The 16124-nt window shown below is 40.5% G+C and overlaps 1 protein-coding gene across 1 annotated transcript; it reads left to right on the top strand.

Moving 5' to 3' along the window:
* The first annotated feature begins 558 nt into the window (after positions 1–558).
* LOC115217385 (eukaryotic translation initiation factor 3 subunit K) lies at positions 559–15227 on the top strand. The gene is made up of 8 exons (XM_029787062.2): positions 559–713; positions 4351–4449; positions 6374–6494; positions 8447–8521; positions 9061–9139; positions 11106–11183; positions 12696–12821; positions 15118–15227. The coding sequence occupies exons 1-8, from the start codon at positions 661–663 to the stop codon at positions 15180–15182; spliced, it is 696 nt and encodes a 231-aa protein (XP_029642922.1). The 5' UTR covers positions 559–660; the 3' UTR covers positions 15183–15227.
* The last annotated feature ends 897 nt before the right edge of the window (positions 15228–16124 follow it).

Here is a 16124-nt window from a genome sequence, read left to right as displayed (position 1 = left end):
TTCAAATCGGACCATGTTAACACCAAAAATTATTTACATCAAAAAGGTGCAGTTTTTCTAAGAAGATCCCTATTTTTTAATGATTTTTTGACTGCTGTGTCGCTATTTTTCGGTGTATTTCAACCAGAAAAAATGTTCACTTAAAGAGAATAACAAGCTACATAATGCAAAAATTTTTACTTTTCAAAAATTCCAATTCTAAAGGGTCGAAACAAACCCGAGCAACGCCGGGCGATACTGCTAGTAATAAATAAAAATCATAGTAATAAGTGGTGAACTCTTCTGTAACAGACAACAGATTTGGGTTCTGCAAATAGAATAGATCCCAAACTCGCAATCGTGTGTGCGACAGACAAAGCATATAAAAAAAAAAGCCTTAGCAAAAAAACACGTGTTTTAGCAGAAATGTATTATCGTTTAGATATGGGCCATGTGACAGTCAATAAGCATTTCCGAAACTATGGATTAACTATTTGTTCTGATTATTATGCCGCAAATATTGAATACATTCGAACGATATATAAACCTCATAATTTTTTATATTGTTGGCTATTTAATAAACATGTCGGCTTCAACGTATTATCGAATATTTGCCATCAATACTGATACTATTATACGGCTGAGAATCTGTTATCCACCTTTTCCTCTCTGTCGGTGAAAATGGCGGAGGCTATGCGAGCGACCGTGGCTTCACTTTTAAAAGGAATTGACAGGTAAATATACCTTCGTTATTGCTTTGCTGTTGAAATAACAGAGGGGAAAGAAGTTAGGCGATAATTGAGTTTATTCCTCTGGCTTCACTTTCGTCTATCAGCTGCCAGTATGATCTCATTTGGTGGCCGACGTAGACAGGAGAATGTAGTGGCAGTATTTTGGATTTTTATTAAAATAGTTGGCGATCCTACGGTATAGGTACCGTAAGTGGCTTTCTTTACATTTCTGAAGATAACAGAAACCCTTTTTTCCAACCCCTAACCCTCCATATATATATATAAAAAACCACTTTCTTGAAGTGTATCCGGTACTTCCGATACCTATACCGAAGTTACGCCAAATAGTTTGTTAGTGTCCGTCTTTGAGTAAATAATTTACGATCCTTCGGTATAGGTACCGTAAGTGGCTTTCTTTACATTTCTGAAGATAACAGAAACCCTTTTTTCCAACCCCTAACCCTCCATATATATATAAAAACCCCACTTTCTTGAAGTATTTCCGGTACCTATACCGAAGTTACGCCAAATAGTTTTGTTAGTGTCCGTCTTTGAATAAATAATTTACTTTTTAGAATTTTGTTTGTTTGTTTGTTTTTTGATAATTTGGCTTGCAAAACAACATCAGGAAAAGGACCTGCGTAACTTCGGTATTGGTACCGGAAGTACAGGATACATTTCAAGAAAGCGTTTATGTATATATATATATATTATATATATATATAATATATATATATATATATATATATATATATATATATATATGAGGGGGGGTTTAGGGGTGGAAGAAAAGGGTTTCTGGTATCTTCGGAAATGTAAACAAAGCCAATACTGGTGTACACACGCACATACATGTATGTGTGTGTATCACACCCCCGTCTATACGAGATGTTTTCTCAAGACGTTTACTATAGTGTTGCAGCTTTCTACAATGTATCCACGTTAAGTTAGATATACAGAATGCTATTATGAACTAATACTGCTTTCCTTTACTAATAACACACACACATATATGATGCCAAACATGAAAGCAGGTGTTGATGAGACAAACTCTAGGATAGTCGGAAAATGAAATCATATAATAACTTTAGATATTATTGTGCCATATGTCACATTTCATCAGATATACTTAAATTATAATTTTTTCCCCTTAATACTATATGTATTGAATTACGTACATGTCATTAAGTAAAACATCAGTTTGTAATATTGGTTTCTATTTCCAGCACTTTTTGGGGTTTTTTGCTATTACCTTACATTTCAATGAAAAAAGTGGCTTGGGGTTGAGTGGAACATATCTGAAATATATATATATTTATGTATTTTTGCTATATGTATATAAATCCTTTTAGGAATTTTACATTGATTTTGTTTCATTTTGAAGTGCTGGATATTATGTTGGGTCAAGGGTAAGGATCCAAGAGAATGTCTTTATTTGCTGTGTAAAGGTAGTGATAATCAAAGAGTTTTCAACGATATTTAATGGCATGATATTGCTCAATCCCACTTACTCAGTCCTTCATATAGAGTTTATACTAATCATCATCATTGTTTAACATCCGTTTTCCGCGCTAGCACGGGTTGGACAGTTCGACCAGGGTCTGGGAAGCCAGGAGGCTGCACCAGGCTCCAGTCTGATCTGGCAATGTTTCTACAGCTAGATGCCCTTCCTAACGCCAACCACTCCATGAGTGTAGTGGGTGCTTTTTATGTGCCACCGGCACAGAAGCCAGTTGAGGCGGCGCTGGCATTGGCCACGTTCGGATAGTGCTTTTTATGTGCCACCGTCACAGAAGCCAGTCGAGGCGGTGCTGGCATCGGCCACGTTCGGATGGTGCTTTTTATGTGCCACCGGCACAGAAGCCAGTCGAGGCGGCGCTGGCATCGGCCACATTTGGATGGTGCTTTTTACGTGCCACCGGCACAGAAGCTAGTCGAGGCGGCGCAGACATCGGCCACGTTTGGATGGTGCTTTTTACGTGCCACCGGCACAGAAGCCAGTCAGGGCCGCGCTGGCATAGGCCACGTGTGCACGATGGCCAAGTGGTTAAGGCGTTGGATTTAAGTCACTAATGTTGTTACCATTAAAACTGCTCACCATCAACATCATTTACCATCCACTTCTCCTGGTCTGATAGAATTTGTTGAGGCAGATTTTCCGTGGTTTGATGCTTTCCCTGTCGCAAGGTTAAATTTCCCTATGGCCAGACATCTCTTTTCATGGAACACTGGAAACGAACAGCATTGTACGATGATGATGATGCTCATTCACAATGATCGCAGGATGTCTAGACTAGGTTACATGCAAGTACACACATGTATATACATATATATGTATATGCCTACAAAGTCAGAAAACAGCACAGCTCCCATGACTTTCGGAAACATTTTTTCACGCTCAGAGTTGCTGAAGCATGGAACAAACTGCCTGCGTCAGTTGTTGACTGCCATGACACTGCATCCTTTAAGGCCCTCATGCTTTCCGAAATCCGCCGAAACTACACCTGATTGTCCCCCTGCCATACTCATACACATATGTGTATGTCATGACTCATGCACTGTTCTTTTCCTGACGCTTGTACATTACCCTATGTACTATACATACACTTTAGATGAGTTGTAGTGCACCTGAGCACTGTACACAATGTTTTATTATTATTATTTTTTTATAACAGACTTCTTTCAGTTTCCATCTAAGATATTCACTCACCAGGCTTTGGTTGGCCCAGAGATATAGTGGAAGACACTCAATCAAGGTGCTGTGTAGTGGGACTGAACCCAAGACCACATTATGGGGAAGCAAGCTTCAAACCACCTCCACACCTCCAGTCTGAAAGATCAGAATGCCAACTAGTCCAGTGAAGTGCCAACACCATGCAATGAACCTAAATTGCATTATTAGTGTTACGGTGGTGAGCTGGCAGAGTCATTAGCATGCTGGGCAAAATGCTTAGTAACGTTTTGTCCGTCCTTACATTCTGAGCTCAAATTCCACTGGGGTTGACTTTGCCTTTCATCCTTTCGGGGTTGATAAATAAAGTACCAGTGAAACACTGGGATTGATCTAATCAACTAGCGCCCTCCCCCAAATTTTCAGGCCTTGTGCCTTTAATAGAAAGGATTATTAGCCTTAATCCATCCATTTCAGTTTTTATGCTTTGGAACAAGTTACCCCAAAATAGTACATCATCATCGTTTAACGTCCACTTTCCATGCCAGCATGGGTTGGACGTTTTGACTGTGGGCTGGCGAACCAGATGGCTGCACCAGGCTCCAGTCTTGATCTTGCAGAGTTTCTACTGCTGGATGCCCTTCCTAACGCCAACCACTCCGAGACTGTAGTGGGTGCTTTTAAGTGCCACCAGTGCGGGGGTCAGTCAGGCGGTACTGGCAACGACCTCACTCAATTTTTTTTTTTTTTCTTACACATGTCAACGGCACAGGTGCCAGTAAGGCAATGCTGGTAACGATCCTGCTCATATGGTGCCTCCTACATGCCACCGGCACGGAAGCCAGTTAGCTGCTCTGGCAACGATAACGCTCAGTAGATCTTTTTAAATTCAAAGGGTTTTCATTTAGTTACAATCCCCCAGAAAGTCATGTTATTTGTTAACGTTTTAAAAAATATTTTTCTTTGCAGATATAACCCTGACAATTTAACAACATTGGAACAATATGTTAAAATGCAGGTTGATGAAAACACATACGATTTGGAAGCAAATTTAGCTGTCTTAAAATTGTAAGTCTGCAAGTTTCTTTTCTCAACAGTATAAAGTATATTTTAACCCTTTTGTTACCATATTTCTGTTGAAATGCTCTGTGATTCTTACAATTAATTTTAACCTCTTTAGTTACCAACCCGGCTGAAACCGCCTCTGGCTCTATAGTACTAATGTCTTGTTTTCATAAGTTTTGAATTAAAATCTTCCACCAAACCTTAGTCACAATTTATGTTCCTAACACTAGCTTAATGATAACCAAGTTATTTTACTAAACTCTTTATGTTATGTTTAAAATTAATTTTAAGAAACACAGAGCTTCTGAACAGAAATACGGTAATGAAAGGGTTAAACATCTCACAATTTTGTCTTGTAAAGATTTTGGTATTGTACATGCATTTGATAATCTTCATTTTCCTCTGGCTCTGTAGTTCAAATGTCTTGTTTCCATAAGTTTTGAATTAAAATCTTCCACCAAACCTTAGTCACAATTTATGTTCCTAACACTAGCTTAATGATAACTTTAGTTATTTTAGTTAAAGTAATTGAAAGAAACACAGAGCATCTCAACAGAAATACAGTAACAAAAGGGTTAAATATAACAAAGAATTTAGTAAAATAACTTAGTTATCATTAAGCTAGTGTTAGGAACATAAATTGTGACTAAAGGTTTGGTTGAAGATTTTAATTCAGAACTTATGAAAACAAGACATTTGTACTGCAGAGGCAGAGCCGGTTTCAGCCATTTGAGATGCTCTGTGTTTCTTTCAATTACTTTAAATATAACAAAGAATTTAGTAGAATAACTTAGTTATCATTAAGCTAGTGTTAGGAACATAAATTGTGACTAAGGTTTGGTTGAAGATTTTAATTCAGAACTTATGAAAACAAGACATTTGTACTGCAGAGGCAGAGCCGGTTTCAGCCATTTGAGATGCTCTGTGTTTCTTTCAATTACTTTAAATATAACAAAGAATTTAGTAGAATAACTTAGTTATCATTAAGCTAGTGTTAGGAACATAAATTGTGACTAAGGTTTGGTTGAAGATTTTAATTCAGAACTTTTGAAAGCAAGATATTTGCATGACAGCCTGATGCAGTTTCAGGCTCATTGGTATCAAAAGGGTTAAAAAGAACTTTGAAAAGTTCATAGTTATTGTTTTCATGCCTTGTACCTATAGTAGAAAAGATTATTATTATTATCAAGGCGGCAAGCTAGCCGAATCGTTAGCAGACCGGGTTAATGCTTAGTATTTTGTCTGCCACTTCATTCTTTGAGGTTGACTTTGCCTTTCATCCTTTTGAGGTGAATAATTTAAGTAACAGTTGAGTACTGGGGTCGATCTAATTGACTGGCTCCTTTCTTCTTGCCAAATATCACGCCTTGTGCCTATAGCAGAAAAGATTATTGTTATTATTATTATGAGCTGGCAGACTTGATAGCATGCTGGGGAAATTGCTTAATGGTATTTTGTCTGCTTTTATGTTTTGGGTTCAAATTCTGCTGAGGTCAACTTCGCCTTTCAGGATCAATGAAAAGAGTACCAGTCAAGCACTGGGGTCCATGTAATTGACTTACCCACTCCCCACAAATTTCAGATCATGTGCCTATAGTAGAAAGGATTATTATTATTAAGGTGGCGAGCTGGCAGAAACGTTAGCACGCCGGACAAAATGCTTAGCGGTATTTTGTCTGCTGTTACGTTATGAGTTCAAATTCCGCCGAGGTCGACTTTGCCTTTCATCCTTTCGGGGTCGATAAATTAAGTACCAGTTACGCACTGGGGTTGATGCAATCGACTTAATCCCTTTGTCTGTCCTTGTTTGTCCCCTCTGTGTTTAGCCCCTTGTGGGTAGTGAAGAAATATATTAAGATGGAAAGCTAGTAGAGTCATTAGCACATTGTCGTTATTAATATAATCTATTATTATTTCTAATTTTCAGGTACCAGTTTAATCCAGGAAATTATAACGAGTCAGTGGCAATATATATTTTGTTGAAGGGATTGACTAACTTACCCCATACTGATTTCAACCTATGCCATTGCTTCCTTAGTGCAAAAAATGTATCCTTAACACAAACTGCTGTACAGTTTTTCTGTTCTTTGTTTTTATTATTATTCATTTTTTCTGTTGAAACAGGTAATAGTGGTCTTCTTTTCAGATATACACTTGCATCATTTTATTGCTTCAATATATAATTATTTGCCAAAGAGAAAGCACTGGTTGTGGTTGGGAAGCAAGCTTCCTACCACACAGCCACGTCTGCAGCTACAAAGAATAAAGATCCTTCTTGAGTCATAGGCTCATAGGGTCAGTTATCCAGTTTCTATGGCATATAAGTGGCCGAGATCACCACAGTCAGTCCATTGCAGGATTACTCACTTTTGCGAGCTGGGTGGACGGGAGCAATGTGAAAAAAGTGTTTTGGTTAAGAGCATAATGCATATAGGAATTGAACCCACAATGTCATGGTCAAAATACAACACACTAACCACTAGGCCATGCACCTCCACAATACCATTCATTGAGACTGATTATGTTTTACTAGTTAGTACTGTGTGGAGGTGCAGTGGCCCAGTGGTTAGGGCGGCAGACTCGTGGTCAGAAGATCGCAGTTTTGATTCCCAGACCGGGCGTTGTGTGTGTTTATTGAGTGAAAACACCTAAAAGCTCCACGAGGCTCCAGCAGGGGGTGGTGGTGACCCCTGCTGTACTCTTTCGCCCCCAACTTTCTCTCACTCTTTTTTCCTGTTTCTTGAGTAATGCTGCGATGGACTGGCGTCCTGTCCAGCTGGGGAGAACACAGAAACCAGGAAACTGGGCCCATAAGCCTGGCTAGGATTGAAAAAGGTGCATAGAAGAATAATTAGTACTGTGTTAGATGTGATACACGATGCAGTTTTTCTTTTCAAAAACATAGCAAAATATCACCCTGGGCCCATATGCAAAGTTTAGTTTCCCCATAAGCTTTGATGTGCTAAAATCATTTTCTCTTGAATCTGTGCCGGTGGCACATAAAGAGCGCCCACTACGCTCTTCGAGTGGTTGGCGTTAGGAAGGGCATGCAGTTGTAGAAACATTGCCAGATCAGATTGGAGTCTGGTGTAGCCATCTGGTTCGTCAAACCGTCCAACTCATGGAAAACAGATGTTAAACGATGATGATGATGTACTGCTGAAATTGGGCTGCATCTAATATGAATCTGTTATGCCATAAAAAGCACATGCAGGTGCTTGGTTTAGTAGTTAGGAGTAATCAGCTGTCAATCGTAAGGTTTGTGAGTTCAATTCCTGGCAGTGTGTTGTGTTCTTGAGCAAGACACTTCATTTCATGTTGTCTCCAGTTTACTCAGCTGGCAAAAATGAGTTGTACTTGTAATTCAAAGGGGCCAGCCTTGTCACGTTCTGTGTCATGCTGAATCTCCCTGAGAACTACATTAAGGGTATGCACATCTGTGGAATACTCAGCCACTTGCATGTTAATTTCACAAGCAGGCTGTTCCATTGATCAGAGGTGGAGGCACATGGCCTAGTGGTTAGAGCAGCGGACTCGCGGTCAAGGGATCGCGGGTTCGAATCTCAGACCGGGTGATGTGTGTGTTTATGAGCGAAACACCTAAGCTCCACATAGCTCCGGCAGAAGGTAATGGCGAACTTCTGCTGACTCTTTCGCCACAACTTTCTCTCACTCTTTCCTCCTGCATCTTGCAGCTCACCTGTGACGGACCGGCGTCCCGTCCAGGTGGGGAACCTATACGCCAAGGAAACCAGGAGACCAGCTCTTATGAGCCAGGCATGGCTTGAGAAGGAACAAATTGATCAGATCGACTGGAACCCTTGTCGTCATAACCAATGGAGTGCTATGCCATAAAATACAATAAATTATCTATCATGTTCAAAGCCACAGTTTGAAAATTTAAAACATAATTGGTTTATTATAAAAATAAAAAAAAGAAGGAATTTTGTTTTTACAAGTCGTGTTTTATTAATGATTATTTCCTTGACTTGAATTTTAGCTAAGTTCTGAAGAAGTACAAAAAGTGTTCTTTTTAGCTGATCTTTTGGAGAAGTGCCAGTTTAAGACTTTTTGGGTAACTTAAGTGTTTATACTCTTACTTTTTTACTTGTTTCAGTCATTTGACTGTGGCCATGCTCGAGCACTGCCATTAGTCGAGCAAATTGTAAAGAATCTTGCAAACCAAATCCAAAAACGAAATGTATGTGTGTGTTAGTGCATGGGGCAAATTTCAAACCCTGACCAAGGTCCATTAGATGAGTTGTGGGTAGTTTCTTGTAGCCTTCAGTCTAAAACTAATTTATCAAGTGTGTGCCATGTCACCACCGTCATAGAAAAGATGTAATGTTATGATAAATAAATAAGCTTCAACAAAGATATAACTTACTTCAGGCCACATTTGGAATATGGCTGCACTCTTAGGGTGGGGGAAACAGTTATCATTTAGTTCTCATGCACTAAAAAAATTGGGTTAAAAAAAATTCTGGAAAAAGTTCATAATATACACGAATACAATAACATCTTGTTAATGTTTAATACTAACGTAAAATGGATTAGAATTTTGAACAAATTCTAACTAATTTTAAAATAATTCCTTTGGAATTGTATTTTCAGAGTTACTGGCAATCATTGTCAGATGACCTACCACACATGGTATATGATATTGTTGGATTTGAAGACTCGATCAGAAAATGTAAGTTTTTTCTTTCTTTCTCTAAATTTAACTACACACCCTTTAACCCTTTCGTTACTATATTTATTTTGAGATGCTTTGTGTTTCTTTCAATTAATTTTAAATATAACAAAGAATTTAGTAAAATAACTTGGTTATCATTCAGCTAGTGTTAGGAACATAAATTGTGACTAAGGTTTGGTGAAAGATTTTAATTTAAAATTTATGAAAACAAGACATTTGTACCTCAGAGCTGGTTTCAGCCGGGTTGGTATCAAAAGGGTTAAGGTGACACCATCACTAGTGCCTTCTACATGGCACCAGCATGAGTGCTTTTAACCCCCTTGTTCCCATATTTCTGTTGAGATGCTCTGTGTTTCTTTCAATTAATTTTTAATATAACAAAGAATTTAGTAAAATAACTTAGTTATCATTGAGCTGGTGTTAGGAACATAAATTGTGACTAAGGTTTGGTGGAAGATTTTAATTCAGAACTTTTGAAAACAAGGCATTTGTACTCAGAGCCAGAGGGGGTTTCAGCCAGGTTGGTAACGAAAGGGTTAAAATGAGGTAAGAGTTTGCAACAGCCATATTTTTGTGGATTATGTTTATGATTGTTTTTGTTTTAATAATGTTAATCAATATCCTATAAAGCTGAAATGCGAAAAAGTTGTTTGATTTCTTGGTTATTTGTCTCATTTTGGGGTGGGAACTGTTTAAGGGGCGGTAGATGGGGTCGGATTGGCACCAAAATTTACAGTGGGGGGTAAAATGGGGTGGGCAATGGTGTGAGGAGGGTAGCAAGTCGCTCGGTGCTACTGTTTGGTTGCCATCACTACCAAAACCCGAGCAAAGCATGGGTCGAAATAGCTAGTCTACCTATTAAAAGCAGTTTTATCAGTTAAGGTGTTGTACTGATGGTCGTTAGATCACAGGTTTGATTCCCAGGCCAGATGGTGCATTGTGTTCTTGAGCAAAGCATTTCATTTCACGTTGTTCTGTAATCATTTCAACATCTGATGTGTGGCACACTTGTGCACCTGTACAGGCACTTTCGATTTCATGGTGTGAGTGTGCTTATGTGCAACACATACATTTGATCACTATAAGCAAATCATTTGAGCAGTTCATTCAGCAAAAACTGAACACGTATACATCGCCAATGGAAGTTTAAAAAAAGTTATTCCTTTACATACAAGGAAGCACCATCCAAACGTTGCTGGTGCCAGTGGCATGTAAAAAGCACTATCCAAACATGATCAATGCCAGGCCTACCTGACTTGGCTCCTATGCCGGTGGCACATAAAAAGCACCATCCGAACATGGTTGATGCCAGTGCCCCCTGACTGGCTTCCATGCCAGGCCCACCTGACTGGATCCTGTGCTGGTGGCATGTAAAAATCACCATCTGAACATGGCCAATGCTAGTACCTGCTGACTGGCTTCTGTGCCAGTGACATGTAAATGCGCTATCGGGACGTGATCAATGCCAGGCGCACCTGACTGGCTCCTATGCTGGTGGCACATAAAAACACCATCCAAACGTGGCCAGTGTCCCCTGACTGGCCTCTGTGCCAGTGACATGTAAAAAGCACTATCCGAATGTGATCAATGCCAGGCCCACTTGACTGGCTCCCATTCCGGTGGCACGTAAGAAGCACCATCTGAAAATGGTCGATGCCTGTGCCCCCTGACTGGCTCCTGTACTGGTGGCATGTAAAAACCACTATCTGAACGTGATCAATGCCAGGCCCACCTGACTGGCTCTTGTGCCAGTGGAACGTAAAAAGCTCCCACTACACTCTTGGAGTGGTTGGCATAAGGAAGGGCATCCAGCTGTAGAAACATTGCCGGATCAGACTGAAGCCTGGTGCAGCCGCTGGCTCTCCAGACCTCAGTCAAACCGTCTAACCCATGCCAACATGGAAAACAGACGTTAAACGATGATGATGATGAACTTTCTGAATTTCTGTTTTTTTTTTTACAGACATCTGCCACGTAATTGGAATCGGCTACGATACAATCAGCCGGAAAGTATTTACAGAGTTACTTGGCTGCATTCCAGGTATTTTAAGTGGTTTTATTTTTATTTTTACTTTTTTTTTTTTTTTTGAAAGAATAACCTCAAAATGTTGTTCCTTTGAAATATTTCAGAAGCTATTTTCATACAACTTTTAGACATTGCATAACACACACACACACCCATCCATCCATCTTACAAGGCTACTCATTATGTTTGCCTTCCATGGTGGCCAGGAACGGATGAGTTATCATGATCTTGGTCAATCAAAGGCTTATGTCTGATTTGTAAATTTCACTTTTGTGAGTTTACTGGGTGCATTTTATCATGACACCACTAGAATGGAAACATATTAAAATTCAGCAGTGGCAGCATTGTAAAAAAGCTTGCTTCCCAACCACATGGTTCCAGGTTCAATTCCACTGAGTGACACCTTGGGCAGATGCCTTTTAGTACAGCTTCAAGCCAACCAAAGCCTTATGAGTGGATTTGGGAGAGGAAACTGTAAAGAAGTCTGCCGTATATATGTGTGGTGTACGTTTGTGTCTGTTTGTCCCCCACCACTGCTTGAAAACTGGTGCTGCTCTGTTTACATCTCAGTGACTTAGCAGTTCAGCAAAAGATACTGATAGAATGAGAAGCAGGCTCCAAAAAATATAAATAAATAAGTACTAGCAATAATTAGACCAAAAAATTCTTCAAGGCGGTGCCTCATTAAGGCCACAGTCTAATGACTGAAATAAGTAAAGGTTATATAAATATAATATACACTCCTTTTGAGTGTTGGACCTCACGGAGGCGAGGTGGCTGAGTTCCTTTTGAGCATTGTGCCTCATGGAGAAAAACCAAATCAAATCTTCTGCTGGATTTTACAATTTGTTTAAGAGCCTTTTAGATCTGATGTAGTGGTTTTCTTTTGCTTTTTCTGACAAACTGACCTTTCCTCATCATATAAGACATATCTGAGGTCTTTGTGGACAACATTTCTGACTGTTCCTTCTGACAAATGGAGATTTTTTGCAATTGACCTCATGGACTTTCTGGGATTGTAATCAACGATCTGTTGAACTTGCTGGATAAATTCAGCTGTTCTGATGATTTCAGAGCATTTAGAATGCTTTTTATGCTTTTCATACTGGTGATACGTTTCCATCTTCAGTCTCTAACTCTTTACAAACTTTGTAGACGAAAGATCTGGCAACTTTAAAAAATTCAGATATTTCTCAATCGCTGTACTCAGACTATATAACCACAACAACAGCATGACTCTTCATTTCTTGAGTAAGCTGAGGGTCTTACATTATTATTATTTTCTGAAACAAAGATTATACACGGTCAGCAAATAATGCAGCAATGACCCAAAAAATGCATGTCCTCAAATACCTTTTGCACCCTGTATATGTGCACACACACAGGCAACAGACATATTTTAAACTTTCAGTATATTTATATATGTGATATAGTATTTTTAGTAGATGCTGTGTTGTTGTTTATTTATCATCACATCATTGATGGAAGAAAATTAGTGAAACTTTTCATTTATGTTTCTCCTTTCAGAAATGCAGTTAAATCAATGGATAGCTAAATATGGTTGGAAGTTGATCGACAGTGATACCATTTTTATTGCCGTTCAAGAGGAAAACATCAAAACGAAGAACATTAAAGAGACAATAACACTTGAAAGTAAGTGGAAGTGAAATTCACATGTGTATTTTTTTTTTTTTTTTTTCGGTGGCACATAAAAAGCACCATCCGAACGTGGCCGATGCCAGCGCCGCCTTGGCTGGCTTCCGTGCTGGTGGCACATAAAAAGCACCATCCGAACGTGGCTGTTGCCAGCGCCGCCTCGAATGGCTTCTGTGCTGGTGGCACATAAAAAGCACCATCCGAACGTGGCCGTTGCCAGCGCCTCCTTGGCTGGCTTCCGTGCCGGTGGTACGTTAAAAGCTCCAACCGATCGTGGCCGATGCCGGACCGCCCTGGCACCTGTGCTGGTGGCACGTAAAAAGCACCCACTACACTCGCGGCGTGGTTGGCGTTAGGAAGGGCATCCAGCTGTAGAAACTCTGCCAGATCAGACTGGAGCCTGGTGCAGCCCCTGGCTTCCCAGACCCTGGTCGAACCGTCCAACCTGTGCTAGCACGGAAAACGGACGTTAAATGATGAATTTTATGAATGAGTTATCTGATTAGTTTGAGTCATGCAAAACTAATATTTGAGCTCAAAATTTTGGTATAAATGTTGAGTTATGTGCCAACTAAAAGAAGAAACTGGTTCATCATCATCATCGTTTAATGTCCGTTTTCCGTGCTAGCATGGGTTGGATGGTTCGACCGGGGTCTGGAAGCCAGGAGGCTGAACCAGGCTCCAGTCTGATCTGGCAGTTGTTTCTACAGCTGGATGCCCTTCCTAACGCCAACCACTCCGTGAGTGTAGTGGGTGCTTTTTATGTGCCAGTGGAGGCTGGTAATGGCCACGTTCGGTGCTTTATAAGTGCCACCGGCACGGGGGCTAGAGCAGGCTGCCAAACGGCCACGAACGGTTGGTGCTTTTTACGTGTCACCAACACGGACGCCAGTCAGGCAGCGCTGATGCTGCAAAATTAAGACGTCCATTTTCCTTGCCCACTATTCTTGGGTGGGGTTGTGGGATAGAGTCTTAAGGCACCCCAGGTCCTATCAGAACCAGCTGTCATTACAATTTATGGCCAGATTCTTAAGCGTGACCAATTGAGATTATGGCTCTTGTCCAGCCATCTCATTCTTGATCTACCCCTATGTCTCCTACTTGTTGGCTCAGCTTCAAGAATTCCTCTTGCAATCCTTTGCTCTGACATTCTAATGACATGTCTCTAGCTATGACTTTGGAGAAGTAGCAACACATGGTTCTGGGTTCAATCCCACTGCGTGGCACCTTGGGCAAATGTCTTCTACTATAGCTTCGGGCCAATCAAAGCCTTGTGAGTGGATTTGGTAGACGGAAACTGAAAGAAACCCGTCGTATGTATGCATATATATATATATATATATACACGTGTGTATATGTTTGTGTTTCTGTGTTTGTCCCCCCAACATCGCTTGACAACTGGTGCTGGTGTGTTTACTTCCTCGTAACTTAGCTATTCAGCAAAAGAGACCGATAGAATAAGTACTAGGCTTACAAAGAATAAGTCCCGGGGTCGATTTGCTCGACTAAAGGTGGTGTTCCAGCATGGCCGCAGTCAAATAACTGAAACAAGTAAAAGAGTAGTTACATATACCCAGGCCTGTTTCCCCGTTTTTTAAGGAAGGGGTAGCCACAACAAGACACACACCAGGCATTCCATTCATTTCCCAGCTCAAAAAGGCAAGCCCTGTCCTATGCTTAGGTGAAGGCATAAAACACAACCCCCAATATCAGCAGCAGGGCCTTGACAGCATATGCTTACCCCTTTGAGCAACATCAAACTCACTCACCTGTCAACAAACACTCTCCAGGCTTTCCTACCATTTATAAACACTCTTGCCCCTTTTTTACTCCAATACCTTTAACCACCAAAGTTTTCCTCTCTACATCCATCCACACAAACCATATGGAAGCAATCATTTAAAAAGAAAATGTCAATTTTGGGGGGAAATTAAAATATTTTTGAGCAGTTGTATACTGTCAACTTGACGTGACAGTCCCATAAAGGGAATCACACGACCACTATTTAGCCCTAGGAAGCATCAATGCTTCCTGTCGGCTTTGACACATTTCCTGTGTTCTTATGCTTACAAAGGGGAGACAAGCACCCCCAACAGCTAAGCCTGCATCCAGAGACATGTTTCTGAGGCTTGCTCATCATCAGTCTGGTGTAGCATGGCCTGCTAAAATATCTTTGAATTAAAAAAAACTTTTTTTGTTATTTAATCCTAAATTTCTGGAAATAAATATAAAAATACAATTCTAATTCTTTATTTTGTTTGATTTGTTTTCTTTTTTTTTCTTTTTCTTGTAGATGTTGCTGCCATCATGACAATGGCTTCAAAAGGACAGCTGGTGCCTCCTGTGGCCCCTCAATGATTCGTGGGGGGGGAAGAAATAAATGAATAAATTATTCAGATCTGATGTCTTTATTGTATGTGTCATAATTTTAACGCAAAGCTTTGATTTCATGCAATTGTTTTTGTTTTTTAATTTGGTTGAAATTTTGCTATACTGAAGAAAAATATTGGTTGTCTAGATTTATACCGAGAGTTTAACCCTGGAATGTACACAACTGAAATGTAGTGGAAGCAACAATCAAGATGAGGATGCCAATCCAACTAATGTAAAACAGCATACATAATATAAATCCCTCATCTCAGAAATATAGAATTGTAGAAATTTTTTTACGACTGAATTCTTGGCTAGTCTTAACCAAACAGTAGTGAAGGACCTAGTCTTTTCAGGTTTTTCTTCTGTTAAGACCTGTTGAGGCAAGTGAAATCGAAATCGATCAAAAAATCAATGGAAATTGTAGTTGTGATATCAGTGCCGGTGGCACGTAAAAAGCACCATCCGAACGTGGCTGTTGCCAGCGTCACCTGGCACCTGTGCCAGTGGAATGTAAAGAGCATCATCCGTACGTGGCTGATGCCAGCGCCGCCTTAACTGGCACGTAAAAAGCACCAACCGATCGTGGCTTTTGCCAGCCTCGCCTGGCACCTGTGCCGGTGGCATGTAAAAAGCACCATTCGTACGTGGCCGTTGCCAGCTCCGCCTCGACTGGCTTCCGTGCCAGTGGCACATAAAAGGCACCAACTGATCGTGGCCGTTGCCAGCCTCGACTGGCTTCCATGCGGGTAACACATAAAAAGCACCCACTACACTCACGGAGTGGTTGGCGTTAGGAAGGGCATCCAGCTGTAGAAACACTGCTAGATCAGACTGTAGCCTATTGCAGCCTCCTGGCTTCCCTGACCCCGGTCGAACTGTCCAACCCATGCTAGCATGGAAAACGGACGTTAAACGATGATGGTGATC

The sequence above is a fragment of the Octopus sinensis genome, linkage group LG11, assembly GCF_006345805.1.
Source record: "Octopus sinensis linkage group LG11, ASM634580v1, whole genome shotgun sequence".
NCBI classification, from domain to species: Eukaryota; Metazoa; Mollusca; class Cephalopoda; order Octopoda; family Octopodidae; genus Octopus; species Octopus sinensis.
Note: the sequence above shows the minus strand (reverse complement) of the source record. Positions and strands in the feature narration are given on the sequence as shown.

Excerpts from the sequence above, each read along its gene's own strand:
- LOC115217385 (XM_029787062.2), top strand. The coding sequence starts at position 661 with ATGGCGGAGGCTATGCGAGCGACCGTGGCTTCACTTTTAAAAGGAATT. Across the intron at positions 714-4,350 it reads CTTTTAAAAGGAATTGACAG|ATATAACCCTGACAATTTAA; the intron begins GTAAATATACCT and ends TTTTCTTTGCAG. Across the intron at positions 6,495-8,446 it reads GCTTCCTTAGTGCAAAAAAT|CTAAGTTCTGAAGAAGTACA; the intron begins GTATCCTTAACA and ends CTTGAATTTTAG.